The sequence below is a fragment of the Schistocerca nitens genome, chromosome 2, assembly GCF_023898315.1.
Source record: "Schistocerca nitens isolate TAMUIC-IGC-003100 chromosome 2, iqSchNite1.1, whole genome shotgun sequence".
In the NCBI taxonomy this organism is placed as follows: domain Eukaryota; kingdom Metazoa; phylum Arthropoda; class Insecta; order Orthoptera; family Acrididae; genus Schistocerca; species Schistocerca nitens.
Window position 1 is genome coordinate 307,183,319 of NC_064615.1, and position 21,951 is coordinate 307,205,269.

At 43.2% G+C, this 21,951-nt stretch overlaps 1 protein-coding gene across 2 annotated transcripts in view; it reads left to right on the top strand.

Annotated features, from left to right (window-relative positions):
* LOC126236073 (serine/threonine-protein phosphatase 6 regulatory ankyrin repeat subunit A-like) overlaps positions 1 to 21,951 on the top strand; it is a 43,145-nt gene that overhangs the window by 10,778 nt on the left and 10,416 nt on the right. For both annotated transcript variants that reach the window (XM_049945129.1, XM_049945131.1), the window contains exon 3: positions 2,336 to 2,843. In XM_049945129.1, the coding sequence (XP_049801086.1) occupies positions 2,336 to 2,843 (508 nt within the window). The remainder of the gene's footprint in view (positions 1 to 2,335; positions 2,844 to 21,951) is intronic.

Sequence of the window (21,951 nt, forward strand, 5' to 3'; positions counted from 1 at the left end):
TTTTCCAGCTATTACCCCAACAGCACCAAGATTTTACCGTAACACTCATAACAAACGAGCAGGTACTTTATTTCTAACCTAAAAAGATAGAAAAACCCAAATTTATTAACTGTTGTTGAGTTATATTATACTTATTAAAGAGGTGCAGATGTGTAACAAGGTTACTGAACCAAAATATGTTTCAGCTCTCTCTTGGGAATATCAGCACACTTTCAATAATTTGTACTACCGATTATATGATCACTACAAATAAAAATTTAATCGATCATTTTCTTCAGTGATGTTGACCTTTACTCTAACATATTTTTAAACGTATGTTGAGGCCGTGAAGTCCGCAGCTCGTGGTCTCGCAGTAGCGTTCTCGCTTCCCGAGCACGGGGCCCCGGGTTCGATTCCCGGCGGGGTCAGGGATTTTCTCTGCCTCGTGATGACTGGGTGTGTGTGTTATCCTTAGGTTAGTTAGGTTTAAGTAGTTCTAAGTTCTAGGGGACTGATGACCATAGCAGTTAAGTCCCATAGTGCTCAGAGCCATTTGAACCATTTTTTTGAGGCCGTGAACCTGGAAGTAGAGAACACAACATTCATTCATTCTTGAGTTAATTTTAACTGAAAAATTTCAAACACGTATGGAATCTGGTAAAATATTTCATTAATACAATAAATATGTTTGTCAGAATACTAAAATATAAAGGCACTGCTATTTTCATAAGACGAATATAAAGTCCCCTTCCGCTAGGTTGTTATTGTCAGCGTTAAAAGGTGGCGTCAATTTGACACACAAAAGATATCATTGTCATTATTGTAAGTGACTCGAGATGTATAGCTTTTACCAATAAGGTTCAATATACACTGAAGAAAAGAAATGATATAGGCACACGTATTCCAATACGGAGATATGTAAACAGGTAGAATACGTCGCTGAGTTCGGCGCAATGCCTATAGAAGTCAACAAGTGTCTGGCGCAGTTGTTAGATCGGTTACTGCTGCTACAATGCCATGTTATCAAGATTTAAGTGAGTCTGAATGTGGTGCTAAGGTCGGGGCACGAGCCATCGGACACAGCATCTTCGAGTTAGTCATGACGTGGGGATTTCTCCGTACCAACATGTCACGAGTGTAAAGTGAATGCCAGGAATCAGTTAAAATATCTTATCTCCAACATCACTGCAGCCGGTAAAAGATATCGCATGAACGGGACTAACGACCACTGAAGAGAGTCTTTCGATGTGACAGAAGTGCAACCCCTCCGCAAATTGATGGGGATTTCAATTCCGGGCCATCAGCAAGTGTCAGCGTGCAAACATCACCGATATGGGCTTTCGCAGCTGAAGTACGACTCGTGTGCCCTTGATAACTGCACGACAGAAAGCTTTACGTTTCGCCTGGGCCCGTCAAAACTGACATTGGACTGTTTATGACTGGAAACGTGTTACCTCGTCGAGCGAGTCCCGTTTCAAATTGTATCGAACTGATAGAGGTATACGTGTATGGAGATAACCTCAAGAATCCATGGAACCTGCATGTCAGCAGGGGACTGTTCAAGCTGGTAGAGGCTCTGTAATGGTGTGGGGCGTTTGCAGTTGGAGTCAAATTGGACCCCTGATACGCCTAGATACGAATCTTGCAGGTGACACGTACGCAAGCGTCCTGTCTCATCATCTCCATTCATTCACGTGAATTGTGTGTTCCGATGGGCTTCGGCAATTCCAGTAGGACAGTGCGACACCCTATACGTCCAGAGTTGCTACAGAGTGGCTCCAGGAACACTCTTCTGAGTTTAAACTATTTCCCTTGCCACCAAATTCCCCAGACATGAACATTATTGGGCATAACTGGGGTGCCTTGCAACGTGCTATTCAGAAAAGATCTCCACCCCCACATACTACCGCGGATTTATGGACAGTCCTGCAGGATTGCCGGCAGGGGTGGCCGAGCGGTTCTAGGCGCTACAGTCTGGAACCACGTGACCGCTACGGTCGCTGGTTCGAATCCTGCCTCGGGCATGGATGTGTGTGATATCTTTAGGTTAGTTATATTTAAGTAGTTCTAAGTTCTAGGGACCGATGACCTCAGAAGTTAAGTCCCATAGTGCTCAGAGCCATTTGAACCATTTGAACCTGCACGATTCATGGTGTCAACTCCGTCCAACACTACTTGAGACTTTAGTCGACCCCATGCCAAGTCGTGTTGCAGCACCTCTGCGTGCTCGCGGGGTCCCTACACGATATTAGGCAGATGTACCTGTTCATCCGGCTCTTCAGTGTAGATCTGCCTGTGGCTTTTACAGAGAGTGCCGCGTAAGGGCAGAGGTCGTATCAGTGGCTGCTTGTTTCAGAACCGTTCGTGGTGGAGTCAGTGCAGGAGGTGAGGGAGTGGGCGGCGGTGCCGGGCGCTGCGGACGGCGCCGTGGTGTCGCGGCTGTCGGCGAGCGCGCGCCTGCTGGTGGGCGGCGCCGGGGCCTCCGCGCTCCGCCCCGGCGCGCCGGACCTCGGCAGCCCGCGGGTCACCCTCCTGGACGTGGATGGCCGGGAGCTGCGCAGACTGCTGGCCGCCCACCGCACTCTGCAGGCCCCCCGCGTGCCCAGCGCGGCTCCCCAGCACGACTCGTCGGCAGATTGCGCCCTGCAGGCTGCCCCGCCACTCTCTGTTGAGACTGCTGCCGCCGCGGCCGTCCTTGCTGTCAGGTACTCCTGTACTGACCTCAGGGACGCTGCCCTCGCCTTCATCAAGGATCATATCTTTGACGTGATGGCCTCGCAGGGCTGGGCCGACGCAATGCGCACTCACACAGAAGACCTCATCAAAGTGAGTCAGCTGCTGTCTGAGCCACCCGCAGAAAACAGGTAAGCACAACACCAGCATCTCTGCTGCCCAGTTCTACGTGGGTGCGTATTTCCAAGACTACTGCGCTTGCCACTGAGTCTAGGCAACACCGACTCAAAGGAAGGCCTCGGTGCTTGTTGGTGACATCACGTTAGCTATGCACGGCGAACGCCAGGCCTGTTGCAGGTAGAAACGCCTGGGCATGCTTATCACTATAAATCTCTTATTTTTGGACAAAATGTTTGGTATTGTTTTGGATTCTGCAGTTTTATTTAGATGAAAGATTTTCTTACTATCGTAAAGCTACAAATGAAGATCAAAGTTCTGTATTACTGAATCCTGTCGAAACAAACGTAGATCAATATGAGAAGATGCCTTGCTCATTGCCAGCTTCGGAAATTTTACATTCCAGTAACTATATTTACTTGATCCATTTTGTTATTGAAACTTACCCCAACCCCTTACAATGAACTCGTTTCTTTTATTTATTTATTTATTTTTATTTTCGTTTGACATTGTCACTGGAAATGTGAACTAATTTACATGTGTAGATGTCCAACTGTTGCCAGTCATTAGATTACAGTCGTTTTCAACGAAAGAAATTCTAATCAGGAAACAAAATAGCTTCATACATCGAAAATACTGCTGAGCTTAAACTTTTTTAAACATGCACATTAGAAAAGATAAATATTCCCCTCTTGGTACTGAAAGGAGAAACTTTATAAGATCAAAAAATTTTATTTGATAAAACAAGTATCTCTGTTTTGCCTCTTCTTCTGTCCCCCACCCCCACCCCCAACGTGTACAATCGCCAGACATTTCATTAACATTCAGTGCTCCTCACCCCATAGTCAACCAAGATACCTAAAGAAGAGCACCAATACGTTCACAGTTTCTTGTAAAAGCAGCCCAGTACAAACGTAACTTCCTCAGATTTACAAATAAGGTAAAGAAGCACGAATTCTGTTGCTGCTGGACCATGAAGTTGTTTTATTATATCAATCCTTAAAACAGGTGGAAATTTAAAAAAAATGGTTCAAATGGCTCTGAGCACTATGGGACTCAACTGCTGAGGTCATTAGACCCCTAGAATTTAGAACTAGTTAAACCGAACTAACCTAAGGACATCACAAACATCCATGCCCGAGGCAGGATTCGAACCTGCGACCGTAGCGGTCTTGCGGTTCCAGACTGCAGCGCCTTTAACCGCACGGCCACTTCGGCCGGCGTGGAAATTTAAGTTCAGGAGTACACTATTTGTTAAGAAGTGTAATGAATTGCACAACTAATTGTTTGCAGAAATCTCTCAGAACAATGTGTGTTGGTCAACTACCGCCAATAGTTTCACATTTTCCTGTGTTGGAGAGGGAGACACCGCCATTATGAGTATGCCTGCAACAGACCTGACGTTCACCGTGCCTAGCTGACGTGACGTCACGAACACGCGCCGAGGCCTTCCTTTGAGTCGGAGTTGGTCTAGGGGACTGATGACCTCAGAAGTTAAGTCCCATAGTCCTCAGAGCCATTTGAACCATAACAGCTGTATTTATTAGCAGATACTAGAGAACAAAAATTTTGGATAGCCCCTATTTTTCATAAGCTCATAAACTGTTTAGTCTGTATTTATCATCAGTAGTTCTGTTAAATTGCATACGTGCGACAAGCTGTTATTTAGGTTCTGGCACCATGCCTCCGAGCAAAAGTTGTGCGCGCATTCCAGCTGTGAACCCAGTGATGTGATGCCGAGGACACAAACAGAGCAGATACAGTAATATGCACGCTTTGCAGGCAGGTCACACGGATGTGCAGAATTTGTTATGTCTGCCGGTGAACTCAGATCACTGTTAACAAATTATGTTTTGAGATCATTTCCCGTGGAGTACAGTGATCTCCCAAAAAATACTTTAAATTGAGTACATACAGTCGCGACCGCAAGAAAAAAGCATTTGCGAGGCGTGTTTTTTAAGTAAGTACCGTTTTGAAATTAAAAAAAAGACGTGCTAAGATATCTCAATAATTTTATCTTTACATGAAAGCCTGTACCTTAATCTACGCACAGACGCCATTACAGTCTGATTCTTCCTTGTTTACGTTGTGCACTGAGTGTTTGAGACGCCTCCGATAATCGTGAGTCCCGCTGACTGTGAGGTACCGGCTTTTATAGGATTTATTAGTGCTAAAGGCCTAAAAACGATCGATATTCATCGTGAAATCTGTGCAGTTTACGGAGAAAATATTATGAGTGATGGAATGGTAAGAAAGTGGGTGAGAATATTTAAAGATGACCGCACAAATGTGCATCATGAACAACGGATTGGGAGTCCTTCGGTCGTTAATGAAAGTTGGGCGCAGGAAGTGGACAATAGGATGAGAGAAAACAGACGCTTTACGATTTCCTCCTTGCGGGATGACTTTCCTAATGTTTCTCGTAGTGTTTTGTATGGCATTGTGGCCGAGCACTTGAATTACCGAAAATTGTGCGCACGTTGGGTACCGAAAATGTTGACGGATGTGCACAAAACCAAACGTTTAGACAGAGCATTGACTCTTATTGAGCGGAACCACAACGACGGTAATGATTTATTAAGCCAAGTTGTTACGGGCGATGAAACATGGGTGGCCTACGTCACACCCGATTCAAAGCAACAGTCCATGGAAGTTGAGCAATGGCATTGTTTTGCTGCAAGACAATGCCCGTCCGCATGTGGCGTATCAGACCAAAGATCTCATCACATCTTTTCGATTGGAAACTCTAGATCATCCTCCGTTCAGCCCCGATCTTGCGTCCGGTGACTACTATCTGTTCCTGCACTTGAAGAAACACCTGGGCGATCTGCGTCTTCAAGACGATGACGAAGTCAAACCAGTGGTGATGCAGTGGTTAACAAGTCAGGCGGCAGACTTCCACGAGGAGGGTATTCAAAAACTGGTACAACGTATGACAAGTGCCCCAATATTGACGGAAATTATGTAGAAAAGTAGATTAAGGTACAAGCTTTCATGTAAAAATAAAATTATTGAGATATCTTAGCACGTCTTTTTTAATTTCAAAGCGGTACTTACTTAAAAAAGACGCCTCGTATTCTGTGGTAATCGGTTTCGGTCAATTTCTAATCATCTTCAGACTCTCACACCATGATGGTAGGTGGCAGTGGTGGTCAATGGAGAGGGTGTTACGTCTCCACCAACAGAAAAAAATTTTAAAGTAAACACAGTGGTGGACCTTCGTGGAGTTATAACACTCGCTGCATTCACCACACCACCTGCCATCATAGTATGAGTACCTGAAGAAGGTCAAAAACTGACCGAAACCGGATACCTCAAAATAAATATCTTTTGCCGTCGATTCGAGACGGTTTACGTTCATTTTTAAATCACTGTGAAGTTGTTTATGCGAAAGTAGGCTATGTTGTTGTTTGCTGTCTGTGCCGCTGCCAACAGTGACTTTCCTGTAAATGGCATCGCGCTGCATAAATCGAAGACGAAGATGAGGAGCAAGTTTTTCCCATTTAAAACTATCCGTTTTTTTGTTGCCATGCTGTAAATCCTAATCTGTTCATAAATTACATGTAGTAACGCCGATGATTACTATAGTTGGATATGTTGCAAATTTCTCTTTTACTTTCTAGGTACATTTGTCTTATATGCCCACAATTTCCGTAAGAAAACTCGTTGATTCTCGCCAACCACTACTGAATTGGGGATAACTTCTAAGAAGTGCACTATGTTTCAAATAGAAGATTGTTGTTCTCAATTGCAGCATGTATAGGTGACACCTATAAAAGAAAATGGCGTGAGTACACATGCAAGCCGGCCGAAGTGGCCGTGCGGTTAAAGGCGCTGCAGTCTGGAACCGCAAGGCCGCTACGGTCGCAGGTTCGAATCCTGCCTCGGGTATGGATGTGTGTGATGTCCTTAGGTTAGTTAGGTTTAACTAGTTCTAAGTTCTAGGGGACTAATGACCTCAGCAGTTGAGTCCCATAGTGCTCAGAGCCATTTGAACCATTTTTTCTTTTACACATGCAGTCTTCACAACAACACGGCAGCCTGGGTCAGTTCCACGTGACGCCGAGCCTCTGTTTCACATTCCCCTCCCCTTTCTGTTCAGTTGCGCCTCAGTATATGCGCCACCCTATGGTATACCATCTGCTACAACACACACAGGGATGGGGTTTCACTAGGCCAACCGTCGCACTTGCTTCTTTCAGGAGCTACCGTCCAGTCTCTACCCGTCTGTCTTGTTTTACGTTCTCTGTGGTATTACTAAACGCCATCCAGTGGGTTCTGCAGTGGTTACTTACTCCAGGACCTTCCCGTTATATCTGTTTGAGTTACTAATCCATCAATAGACAATTGAAGTACTAGATGAGTTTTGCTGTCTGACCAGAAAAGTAACTGATGATGGACAAAGTGGAAAGGACATAAAATTTAGACTGGTAATGGCAAGAAAAGGTTATGAAGAGGAGAAATTTGTTAACTACTAATTCAGATTTAAGTGATAGGAAGTCTTTTCTAAAGGTATGTCTCTTGAGTATAGCCACGTATGAAAGTGAAAGTGAAATGTAAAAGTGAAAATTCGATGATTTACAGTTTAGGTAAAAGAGAACAGGGGCTTCTGAAATGTGACGCAAGAACGTTGAACATTAGATGGGTCCACCAGAGGTACTGAACAGTATTGGGGAGACAAGAAATTTGTGGCGCAACATGACTAAAAGAAGGAATCGATTGACAGGACATATTCTGAGACCTCAATGGATCTCCATTTTAGTACTGGAGGGAAGTGTGGGGGTAAAAAATCGTCGAAGGAGGCCAATAGATGAATACAGTAAAAAATTCAGAAAAATGTAGGTTGCGGTAGTTACTAGGAGATGATGAGAGCTGAAGACCACAACAATAACAACAACAACCACACCCTCCCCCCCACATACACACACACACAGACAACAAACACACGTAACAGATGCTCCCTTCAGTGATTATCTCTCAGTTTACATACATTATCCTGTATCTTCAGGTCACTGACAGAAGTCACAGTAGTTAACCTCTTTCTCTGTACAGTCAAGTATCCTTGAGTCTGAACTGTACCCATTCTCTTATGTAACCTCTTTCTCATTAATTAAATTCATACTGACGCCTTCATTCCCTAGGAAATCGTCTAATCACGGTCTGATGATTACAGTTACACTGAACACAACTCTGAAAAGGAATTTAATTCATTGGAGTAACAACCTACGATCAGTTTTCAGGCGTAAATGTGTGTATACATATTGTCCCTGCTTACTATAATGATTTTACTCTCTCACTCATTCCGATTTGCAGTCATATGATATTCAATATGCATAGTATCAGTGAACTGATCGACGACCATTATGATTCAAATATACTTATACGTCAATGTCTCAGTTTATGAGCCATAAGTTTAATGGTTTCTAAAAGTTTTACTGGAACTGTTTCATAATATCACAAAATCTTTGTATCTTTTTAATGTTTGTATATTTACTTATTACTCATCAATTATTAAGGTTTCAAATAGTTCTGCTATATGGAATATGTAATACTAAAATGTCCGTGACGCCTGTTGAATGCCTATGTACCATTTATCAGGACAGAGTTCATCTAGCAAGTTTTGGAAGCATTTCTGCATTACTAGATTTTTCGCAGTCGCCGTGATCTGAAAGAGAATTGTGCTGGAACGCTGCAGCCCTCTTCTGCTCCACGCCGCTGATGCTGCTAGATTCCGTCGTTCTCTGAAACGTTCCGTACTTATACAGCTTCGCTATGGGCAGACGTCACTACGTGTTACGTGCAGTCGTGCACGCCCATGATATTCGAATGCTGGAGTCAGACAGGGGGAAAGTTCCTGATAAAATTATAACAGATCCAGTGAGAGGAGACCTATTCCGCTGGAACTGGACCGTGCGCAGACTCGACCACGCATTGATTCATTAAGGGAGATGACTGTCTATGCACGTAAATGTGAACACTTAACCATTGCAATAAAGTTCGTTTGGAACGAAAAATAGCTCATCTGTTCACAAACTTTTATTTATGTAATGTTCTTTTGCCTTTAATAACATTTCATTACTATTAAACGGACTTTTATAAGCCGTAGCACTTAACTAAACTCTTGTCTTTAAAGCAATAACACACTGGCAGGAAAATTTCCATGTACCCCTCGACGTTTATTCTCGCCATCAGCTGGAGAGCGAAGCTACAATCTCGGCTACTCCTCTTCTCCTCATCCCAATAACGTATCAGAATACTCTGCATTGGAGAGAACCTCTTTATTGCAGTTGATAATGTCTGCAGCTACCCTAATATCGAGATATTTGTCCACGCGCTCGGCATTTAATTTGTTTACCTACAGTTCTTACAAGAAATAAATAATAAATGTGACACAATAATATTTTATGACAATTGTACTCCTCATTGTCAACATACAGATGTATTATTACGCCTTGCTCCTCTGAATTTCATCCCCACTCAATTGAAATCTTGCTATCCCCCTGTTATCATCTGTGCCTCCCACAGCCTCATCCCTGACACACGAGTACGTACACATTCTGCTGACCATAGTGCTACATTAAATAAAAAAACGTTATCGCCATTCCCAGTTCTGTGTGATGGTTACTGTTATGCATTCAAACTGTGTTTTCGAAAAGATCTCACATGTACCGACTTGACAGAAGATCCTAGGAAGTTCTGGTCTTACGTTAGATCAGTAAGTGGCTCGAAACAGCATATCCAGACACTCCGGGATGATGATGGCACTGAAACAGAGGGTGACACGCGTAAAGCTGAAATACTAAACACCTTTTTCCAAAGCTGTTTCACAGAGGAAGACCGCACTGCAGTTCCTTCTCTAAATCCTCGCACAAACGAAAAAACGGCTGACATCGAAATAAGTGTCCAAGGAATAGAAAAGCAACTGGAATCACTCAACAAAGTCCACTGGACCTGACGGGATACCAATTCAATTCTACACAGAGTACGCGAAAGAACTTGCCCCCCTTCTAACAGCCGTGTACCGCAAGTCTCTAGAGGAACGGAAGGTTCCAAATGATTGGAAAAGAGCACAGGTAGTCCCAGTCTTCAAGAAGGGTCGTCGAGCAGATGCGCAAAACTATAGACCTATATCTCTGAAGTCGATCTGTTGTAGAATTTTAGAACATGTGTTTTGCTCGCGTATCATGTCGTTTTTGCAAACCCAGAATCTACTCTGTAGGAATCAAGATGGATTCCGGAAAAAGCGATCGTGTGAGACCCAACTCGCTTTATTTGTTCATGAGACCCAGAAAATATTAGATACAGGCTCCCAGGTAGATGCTATTTTCCTTGACTTCCGGAAGGCGTACGATACAGTTCCGCATTGTCGCCTGAAAAACAAAGTAAGAGCCTACGGAATATCAGACCAGCTGTGAGGCTGGATTGAAGAGTTTTTAGCAAACAGAACACAGCATGTTGTTATCAATGGGGAGACGTCTACAGACATTAAAGTAACCTATGGCGTGCCACAGGGGAGTGTTATGGGACCATTGCTTTTCACAATATATATAAATGACCTAGTAGATAGTGTCGGAAGTTCCATGCGGCTTTTCGCGGATGATGCTGTAGTATACAGAGAAGTTGCAGCATTAGAAAAATTGTAGCGAAATGCAGGAAGATCTGCAGCGGATAGGCACTTGGTGCAGGAAGTGGCAACGGACCCTTAACATAGATAAATGTAATGTATTGCGAATACATAGAAAGAAGGATCCTTTACTGTATGATTATATGATAGTGGAACAAACACTGGTAGCAGTTACTTCTGTAAAATATCTGGGAGTATGCGTGCGGAACGATTTGAAGTGGAATGATCAAATAAAATTAATTGTTGGTAAGGCGGGTACCAGGTTGAGATTCATTGGGAGAGTCCTTAGAAAATGTAGTCCATCAACAAAGGAGGTGGCTTACAAAACACTCGTTCGACCTATACTTGAGTATTGCTCAGCAGTGTGGGACCCGTACCAGATCGGGTTGACGGAGGAGATAGAGCAGATCCAAAGATGAGCGGCGCGGTTCGTCACATGGTTATTTGGTAACCGTGATAGCGTTACGGAGATGTTTGTTGTTGTTGTTGTTGTGGTCTTCAGTCCTGAGACTGGTTTGATGCAGCTCTCCATGCTACTCTATCCTGTGCAAGCTTCTTCATCTCCCAGTACCTACTGCAACCTACATCCTTCTGAATCTGCTTAATGTATTGATCTCTTGGTCTCCCTCTACGATTTTTACCCTCCACACTGCCCTCCAATGCTAAATTTGTGATCCCTTGATGCCTCAAAACATGTCCTACCAATCGATCCCTTCTTCTAGTCAAGTTGTGCCACAAACTTCTCTTCTCCCCAATCCTATTCAATACCTCCTCATTAGTTACGTGATCTACCCACCTTATCTTCAGCATTCTTCTGTAGCACCACATTTCGAAAGCTTCTATTCTCTTCTTGTCCAAACTGGTTATCGTCCATGTTTCACTTCCATACATGGCTACACTCCATACAAATACTTTCAGAAACGACTTCCTGACACTTAAATCTATACTCGATGTTAACAAATTTCTCTTCTTCAGAAACGATTTCCTTGCCATTGCCAGTCTACATTTTATATCCTCTCTACTTCGACCATCATCAGTTATTTTACTCCCTAAATAGCAAAACTCCTTTACTACTTTAAGTGTCTCATTTCCTAATCTAATCCCCTCAGCATCACCCGATTTAATTTGACTACATTCCATTATCCTCGTTTTGCTTTTGTTGATGTTCACCTTATATCCTCCTTTCAAGACACTGTCCATTCCGTTCAACTGCTCTTCCAAGTCCTTTGCTGTCTCTGACAGAATTACAATGTCATCGGCGAACCTCAAAGTTTTTACTTCTTCTCCATGAATTTTAATACCTACTCCGAATTTTTCTTTTGTTTCCTTTACTGCTTGCTCAATATACAGATTGAATAACATCGGGGAGAGGCTACAACCCTGTCTCACTCCTTTCCCAACCACTGCTTCCCTTTCATGCCCCTCGACTCTTATAACTGCCATCTGGTTTCTGTACAAATTGTAAATAGCCTTTCGCTCCCTGTATTTTACCCCTGCCATCTTCAGAATTTGAAAGAGAGTATTCCAGTTAACGTTGTCAAAAGCTTTCTCTAAGTCTACAAATGCTAGAAACGTAGGTTTGCCTTTTCTTAATCTTTCATCTAAGATAAGTCGTAAGGTTAGTATTGCCTCACGTGTTCTAACATTTCTACGGAATCCAAACTGATCTTCCCCGAGGTCCGCTTCTACCAGTTTTTCCATTCGTCTGTAAAGAACTCGCGTTAGTATTTTGCAGCTGTGACTTATTAAACTGATAGTTCGGTAATTTTCTCATCTGTCAACACCTGCTTTCTTTGGTATTGGAATTATTATATTCTTCTTGAAGTCTGTGGGTATTTCGCCTGTGTCATACATCTTGCTCACCAGATGGTAGAGTTTTGTCATGACTGGCTCTCCCAAGGCCATCAGTAGTTCTAATGGAATGTTGTCTACTCCCGGGGTCTTGTTTCGACTCAAGTCTTTCAGTGCTCTGTCGAACTCTTCACGCAGTATCTTATCTCCCATTTCATCTTCATCTACATCCTCTTCCATTTCCATAATATTGTCCTCAAGTACATCGCCCTTGTATAAACACTCTATATACTCCTTCCACCTTTCTTCTTTCCCTTCTTTGCTTAGAACTGGGTTGCCATCTGAGCTCTTGATATTCATACAAGTGGTTCTCTTCTCTCCAAAGGTATCTTTAATTTTCCTGTAGGCAGTATCTATCTTACCCCTAGTGAGACAAGCCTCTACATCCTTACATTTGTCCTCTAGCCATCCCTGCTTAGCCATTTTGCACTTTCTGTCGATCTCATTTTTGAGACGTTTGTATTCCCTTTTGCCTGCTTCATTTACTGCATTTTTATATTTTCTCCTTTCATCAATTAAATTCAATATTTCTTCTGTTACCCAAGGATTTCTATTAGCCCTCGTCTTTTTACCTACTTGATCCTCTGCTGCCTTCACTACTTCATCCCTCAGAGTTACCCATTCTTCTTCTACTGTATTTCTTTCCCCCATTCCTGTCAATTGTGCCCTTATGCTCTCCCTGAAACTCTCTACAACCTCTGGTTCTTTCAGTTTATCCAGGTCCCATCTCCTTAAATTCCCACTTTTTTGCAGTTTCTTCAGTTTCAATCTGCAGTTCATAACCAATAGATTGTGGTCAGAATCCACATCTGCCCCTGGAAATGTCTTACAATTTAAAACCTGGTTCCTAAATCTCTGTCTTACCATTATATAATCTATCTGATACCTATTAGTATCTCCAGGATTCTTCCAGGTATACAACCTTCTTTTATGATTCTTGAACCAAGTGTTAGCTATGATTAAGTTATGCTCTGTGCAAAATTCTACAAGGCGGCTTCCTCTTTCATTTCTTCCCCCCAATCCATATTCACCTACTATGTTTCCTGCTCTCCCTTTTCCTACTGACGAATTCCAGTCACCCATGACTATTAAATTTTCGTCTCCCTTCACTACCTGAATAATTTCTTTTATCTCGTCATACATTTCATCAATTTCTTCATCATCTGCAGAGCTAGTTGGCATATAAACTTGTACTACTGTAGTAGGCATGGGCTTGATGTTTAGCAAACTCAAGTGGCAGACTCTGCAAGAGAGGCGCTCTGCATCGCGGTGTAGCTTGCTCGCCAGGTTTCGAGAGGGTGCGTTTCTGGATGAGGTATCGAATATATTGCTACCGCCTACTTATACCTCCCGAGGGGATCACGAATGTAAAATTAGAGAGATTCTAGCGCGCACGGAGGCTTTCCGGCTGTCTTTCTTCCCGCGAACCATACGCGACTGGAACAGGAAAGGGAGGTAATGACAGTGGCACGTAAAGTGCCCTCCGCCACACACCGTTGGGTGGCTTGCGGAGTATAAATGTAGATGTAGATGTAGATATGTCCCGCTTAGATATTGACGCCTGTACAGGTACGTACAGTCGACAAAACAAAACTTTTGGCACGGCAAATAACTAAGTCCTACGTCAGTCATTCACGGAGTGTACAACCACGTCACGAATTTTGGCCGTACTTTCGCCCCATTACTGCCTATGAAGCCAATACCTCCTCGTTGTGGCAGATGCGAACTGCCTTTCTGTGATAGCTTCTCTTGTTTGGGTGAGTAAAACAGTGGTGCGAATTATTTTTGGTGTTTAAGGGGATTTTTATTGTAAGAGCTAACAAGAACTGTGTCACAGAGCTCACAAACTATTAAACAGAATACTGCGAAATTATTTTAGCGGGATTTGCTTTATGTGATTGAGAAAATATTATCATTTAGAGGAGTAGGTATTTTTAGATCATTCAGACGTACAGTAAAATTTTATCTTCTACAAAAATACTGTTTCAAACATAAGAGAGAGTAACTAAACGAGTAATTATTAAATTTTTGGCATGAGTGAAACTGGTAATGATATACTTTTCTTTCATATTACCCACTGAAATGTAAGTTCCCGCCTCAACAGCATTAGTTTTCCACTTTTACTCAGGAGCACTAGCACTATCAATTTCGAAAACAGTCTGGTCCAAATTAAGTTACCGAAGAGAAAGTGTCTTCTGCATTTATAAAATTATTTCAGGAATTTGCAGACAAAACGAGAAAGCAGATGCAGCAGAGACTACCATCAACATGATATCGAGTAACATAAAATGGATGTCTAGTGATGAGCTCAAAATTTTTGATCTCTGAGTAAAATTGTAAACACGCTGGGAAAAATAGCTTCAACTGTTCAGCACTACTTGTCTGAATAAGACATTCACACTGTGTCAGAAATTTTTTATTAATATTTCATTGGACGAGTACTGTGATCCAAAAGAGATAAGCAGATTCGAAATTCGACGACTATCCAATTCACAAGGGAAGCATAGAATATGGTTTTCCAATGGAAATTACGTTTCCTTTCTCTCTAACTTAGAAGAAAAATATATCTCAATAATTTGTAAGGTCTGCAGGTGTGAACTTACATGTGTCAGACGTAGGAAAGCAGTCGCAGAATTTAGTTCGAGAAAAGGTCTGATTATGTTCTGACCTGACATTTCTTTTAATGTAACAAAACAATACTATCATTATCAAAAATTATTTTGAATTTGAAGGGAAGGTGCCTGTTAAGGGAGACTTCTCTAGTGTGATGCAGCTGTATCCTGACTAAAGTAGGAGCTCACCTTTCTTGGGAAGTACCAGAACTTCAGTCCTTACACCGCCAGAGGTGCAGATCAGTGACGCTAAGACCATTAGGAGCTGGGCATTGTCAAGTGTAATTAATTTTAAAAGTGTATAACTTATTGTCGGTCAGGCGACGCAAAATAAGTACGAGTCTAGGTTTCTAGCGCAGGATGGCTTATTCCGAATATGCGACCCCACAGGTATCTTAATACGCTGCAGCATCGCATATTCGGACACACTATACCGTATTAGTATACCTTCAGTTAGCCACCCTAGAATCAGAATTCGGACACATACGTTTACCGACGAGTTTGACAATTTTGTAAACTTAGAGAAACCATCTGATGATGACCCCGTTGCACTTATACATATGGGCATAATAAACTGAAGCGCCAGAGAAATTGGTATAGGTATGCGCATTCAAATACAGAGATATGTAAACAGGCAGAATACGGCGCTGCTGTCGGCAACGCCTTTATAGGACGGTAAGTGTGTGGCGCACTTGTTAGATCGGTTACTGCTGCTACCATGGTAGGTTATATAGATTTAACTGAATTTGAATGTGGTGTTATAGTCGGCGCACGAGAGATGGGACACAGCATTTCCCAGATAGCGACGAAGTGGGAGTCTTCCTGTATGACCATTTCCCGAGCGTACAGTGAATATCAGGAATTCGGTACAACATCAAATCTGCAACATCACGGCGGCCGGAAAAAGATCTTGCAAGAACGGCACTAACAACGACTGAAGAGAATCGTTCAATGTGACAGAAGTGCAGCCCTTCCCCAAATTCCTACAGATTTCTGTACTGAGCCATCAGCATGTCAACCATTCAACGAAACATCATCGATATGGGCTTTCGGAGACGAAGACCCACTCCTGTACCTTGATGACTGCACGACACAAAGCTTTATGCCTGCCCTGAGCCCGTCAACAGTAACATTTAACTGTTGATGACTGGAAACATCTCGCCTGGTCGGACGAGTCTAGTTTCAAGTTGTATCGAGCGTGAGGGACGTGTACCGATATGGAGACAACCCCATGAATTCATGGACGCAGCACGTCGGCATTGGACTGTTCAAGCTGGTGGAGTCTCTGTAAGGGTGTGGGGCGTGTGCAGTTGGAGTGATGAGGGACCCGTGAAACATCTAGGTAACACCTTTAGCAGGTGATACGTACGTAAGCATCCTGTGTGATCACCTGCATCCAATCATGTCCATTGTGCATTCCGACGGACTTGGGCAATTCCAGAAGAACAATGTAACACCCCGCAGGTCCAGAATTTGACATAGTTTCTCCAGGAATACTCTTTTTAGTTTAAACACGTTGCGCTGGCCACCAAACTCCCCCGACATGAACATTATTGAGCATATCTGGGTTACCTTGCAATGTGCTGTTCAGAAGAGATCTCCACCCCTCGTACTATTACAGTTTTATGTACGGTTTAATGGACATCCCTCCAGGATTTATGGTGTCAGTTCCCTCCAGCACTACTTTAGACATTACTCGAGTCCATCCAGGTCGTGTTGCGGCACACTGCGTTCTCGCAAGGGTCCTACATGATATTAAGCAGACGTAACAGTTTTTGGGCACTTAAGTGAATTTCATTTGTGTGGTAGACGAAGCAAGCGAAAACCGTGTCCACATAATTCTTTTATCACCCCATTTCACGATAAAATGTAACCTCTCGTAGTGGGCAGCTCCAACGTTAGGCACGTAATGGGGCCCCTTAGAAACATGTTTGCCAAGGAGGGGAAGCAAGCCAATGTGTACTCCGTGTGCATACCAGGAGAAGTGATTCCGGATGTGGAAAGGCTGCTTCCGGATGCCATACAGAGTACAGGGAGCAGCCAACTGCAGGTGGTGGCTCATGTCAGTACCAAAGACGTATATCGCTTTGGATCGGAAGAGATTCTCTCTGGTTTTGGACGGCTAGTGGAAATGGTAAAGACTGCCAATCTTGTTTGAGAGATTATGGCGGAGCTCACGATCTGCAGCATCGTCGAAAGAACCGACTGTGGTCCTTTGGTGCAGAGCCGAGTGGAGGGTGTGAATCAGAGGCTCAGGCGGTTCTGTGACCGTGTAGGCTGCAGACTGCTTGACTTGCGCCATCGGGTGGAGTGTTCCCGGGTTCCGCTTAATAGGTCTGGAGTGTACTACACACAGGAAGCGCCTACACGGGTAGAGGGGGCTGTGTGGAAGGGACTGGATGGTTTCTTAGGTTAGAGGGCCTCAGGGAAGCACAGAAAGGGCGTCCATCTAAAAGGGGGCAGGGAAACCACAGCAAGTTAGTTGTAGAAACGATCGGTTTTGTAGTTGTAAATTGTCGTACTGCTGCTGGTAAAGAATCAGGACACCAAGGACTAATAGAAAGCACTGAAGCTCAAAAGTTATAGGTACAGAAATCTGGGTAAAGCCGGAAATAAGTTCAGCCGAAATTTTTTCTAACGATCTAAGAGTGTTCAGAAAGGATAGACGAAACACAATTGGTATTTATTGCTGTCAGAAGTAGTTTGCCTTGTAATGAAATTGAAGTAGATAATTCCTGCGAAATAGTGTGGGAGAGGTTATACTTGACAATAGTACTAAACTATTAACTGGGTCGTTTTACCGATCTCCCGACTTAGAAGATGTAGTTGCTAAACAGTTTAAAGAAAACTTGAGTCGGGTTTCAAGTAGGTACCCCACTCATACAATTATAGTCGGTGGTGACCTTAATCTACCCTCGATATGCTGGAAAAATTTTAAGTTTAAAGCCGGAGGCAGGCATGAAACATCATCCGAAACTGTACTGAATGCTTTCTCAGAAACTTATTTTGAACAATTAGTTCATGTGCCCAATCGAAGCGGCCGGCCGAAGTGGCCGTGCGGTTAAAGGCGCTGCAGTCTGGAACCGCAAGACCGCTACGGTCGCAGGTTCGAATCCTGCCTCGGGCATGGCTGTTTCTGATGTCCTTAGGTTAGTTAGGTTTAACTAGTTCTAAGTTCTAGGGGACTAATGACCTCAGCAGTTGAGTCCCATAGTGCTCAGAGCCATTTGAACCATTTGAACCCAATCGAAGCGTAAATAATTGCAAAAGCGTATTTGACCTCTTAGCAACAAATAATCCCGGACAAATAGTATCGTGACGAATACAGGGGTTTAGCGTCCACAAGGCAGTAGCTGCTATGCTGAATAACGTAACTCATACAACCATAAAAAAGAAACGCAAAGTATATCTATTTAAAAGACCTGATAAAATGCTATTAACGCCTTTTTAAGAGACAGTCAGTACTCCTTCCGAACTGATCAAGTAAGCGTAGAAAAGTTGCGTAATGATGTCAAAGAGATAGTACCTACAGCAATTGAGAGATATACAGGGCGTTACAAAAAGGTGCGGCCAAACTTTCAGGAAACATTCCTCACACACAAAGAAAGATAATATGTTATGTGGACATGTGTCCGGAAACGCTTACTTTCCACGTTAGAGCTCATTTTATTACTTCTCTTCAAATCACATTAATCATGGAATGGAAACACACAGCAACAAAACGTACCAGCGTGACTTCAAACACTTCGTTACAGGAAATGTTCAAAATATCCTCCGTTAGCGAGAATACATGCATCCACCCTCCGTAGCATGGAATCCCTGATGCGCTGATGCAGCCCTGGAGAATGGCGTATTGTATCACAGCCGTCCACAATACGAGCACGAAGAGTCTCTACATTTGGTACTGGGGTTGCGTAGACAAGAGCTTTCAAATGCCCCCGTAAATGAAAGTCAAGAGGGTTGAGGTCAGGAGAGCGTGGAGGCCATGGAATTGGTCCGCCTCTACCAATCCATCGGTCACCGAATCTGTTGTTGAGAAGCGTACGAACACTTCGACTGAAATGTGCAGGAGCTCCATCGTGCATGAACCACATGTTGTGTCGTACTTGTAAAGGCACATGATCTAGCAGCACAGGCAGAGTATCCCGTATGAAATCATGATAACGTGCTCCATTGAGCGTAGGTAGAAGAACATGGGGCCCAATCAAGACATCACCAACAATGCCTGCCCAAACGTTCACAGAAAATCTGTGTTGATGACGTGATTGCACAATTGCGTGCGGATTCTCGTCAGCCCACACACGTTGATTGTGAAAATTTACAATTTGATCACGTTGGAATGAAGCCTCATCCGTAAAGAGAACATATGCACTGAAATGAGGATTGACACATTATTGGATGAACCATTCGCAGAAGTGTACCCGTGGAGGCCAATCAGCCTGCACACACTGTACATGGTACTGAAACAACTGGTTCTCCCGTAGCACTCTCCATACAGTGACGTGGTCAACGTTACCTTGTACAGCAGCAACTTCTCTGACGCTGACATTAGGGTTATCGTCAACTGCACGAAGAATTGCCTCGTCCATTGTAGGTGTCCTCGTCTTTACAGGGCTTCCCCAGTCGCGAGTCATAGGCTGGAATGTTCCGTGCTCCCTAAGACGCCGATCAATTACTTCGAACGTCTTCCTGTCGGGACACCTTCGTTCTGGAAATCTGTCTCGATACAAACGTGCCGCGCCACGGCTATTGCCCCGTGCTAATGCATACATCAAATGGGCATCTGCCAACTCTGCATTTGTAAACATTGCACTGACTGCAAAGACACGTTCGTGATGAACACTAACCTGTTGATGCTACGTACTGATGTGCTTGATGCGAGTGCTGTAGAGCAATGAGTCGCATGTCAACACAGGCACCGAAGTCATCAATACCTTCCTTCAATTTGGCCAACTGGCGGTGAATCGAGGAAGTGTAGTAAATACAGACGAAACTAAAATGAGCTCTAACATGGAAATTAAGCGTTTCCGGACACATGTCCACATAACATCTTTTCTTTATTTGTGTGTGAGGAATGTTTCCTGAAAGTTTGGCCGTACCTTTTTGTAACACCCTGTATACCACATAAATTAATAAGTGATGGTACTGATCCCCAATGGTACACAAAACGGATTAGATCGCTGTTGCAGAAGCAGCGAAAAAACTTGCCAACTTAAAAAAGAACTCAACATTCCCAAGACTGGCAAAGTTTTGCAGAAGTTCGAAATACAGCGCGTACTTCAATGCGAGATGCTTTCAATAAATTCCACTCTGTCTAGAAATCTGGCAGAAAACCCAAAGTGATTCTCGTCATATATAAAGCACACCAGTGGCAAGACGCAATCAATTCCTTCAGAGCGCGATGACAACGACGAATTCCAATCCAGAACAATTGCCAAGATGAGAAACATAGAAATAGATATCCTCGTTGTCGCAAAGCAGCTTAAGTCACTTGATGAAGGCAAGGATTCTGGTCCAGATTGTATAAGAGTCAGTTTCCTCTCAGAGTATGCTGACACAAAAGCTTCATTTTTAGCAATTATATACAACAGCTCACTCGCAGAAAGATCCGTACTTTGAAAATTGCTCAAGTCACACCAATACCCAGAAAGGCAAGTAGGAGTATTCCGTTGAGTTACAGGCCCATATCACTAACGTCGACTTGCAGCATGGTTTTGAAACATATACTGTGTTCGAACATGATGAAGTACCTCGAAGAAAACGATTTATTGACACATAGTCAGAACGGATTCAGAAAATATCGTTCTAGCGGACCACAACTAGCTTTTTATACTCATGAAGTAACTATTGATATGGACAGGTGATGTCAAATTGATTCCATATTTTTAGATTTCCAGATAGCTTTCGACACCATTCCTCACGAGCGTCTTCTAGCCAATATCGCGTCAGTTGTGCGACTGGATTCCTGATTAAATGTGAGAAAGGTCACAGTTCGTAGTAATAGACGGAAAGTCATCCACTAAAACAGATACAGTATCCGGCGATCCCCAAGGAAGTGTTATAGGTCTTCTATTGTTCCTAGTCCATATTGACTTCATAGGAGACAGTCTGAGTAGTACTCTTAGAATTGTTTGCAGATTATGCTGTGATTTACCGTCTTGTAAAGTCATCAGATGACCAAACCTAGATCCAAAATGATTTAGATGAGATATCTGTATGATGCTAAAAGTGACAAGAGACCATGAATAAAGAAAAGGGTGAAGTTACGCAAACGAGAACTAATAGAAATCCGCTAAAATTCGATTAGGTATACGCAGTAGTTCACACAAATTTGAAGGCTGTAAATTCAACTAAATACTTAGGAATTTCTATTTCAAATAACCTAAATTAGAACGATTACATAGATAATGATGTTGGTAGAGCAAACCAGAGGCTGCCCTTCATTGGCAGAACACTTAGAAGGTGCAACAGGTCTACTGAAGAGACTGCTTACACCAACCTTGTCCGCCCTATTATGGAGTATTGCTGAGCGGTGTGGGATCCACATCAGGTGGGATGGATGGATGACGTCGAAAAAGTGCAAAGAAGAATGGCTCGTTTTGTAGTATCGCGAAATAGGGGAGATAGTGCCACAGACATGATACATGATCTGGAGTGGCAGTCATTAAAACAAAGGCGCTTTTCGTTGCAACGGGATCTTCTCATGAAATTTCAATCACCATTTTTCTCCTCCGATTGCAAAAACATTGCGTTGGCAGCCACCTGCGTATGGAGAAATGATCATCACAATAAAATAAGAGAAATGAGGGCTTGCACTGATAATATTAAGTGCTTGTTTTCCCCGCGCACCATTGAGATTGTAATGGTGGAGAGACAGCTTGAAGATGGTTCATTGAACGCTCTGGCAGGCACTTCATTATGAATAGCACAGTAATCACGTAGATGTAGATCTAGATGTGTATCGCCCTCACTCCATCTCCACACCCTGCACCCACTCAACTTCAAGCACCTACTTCTACAGGACGATGTGCTTCA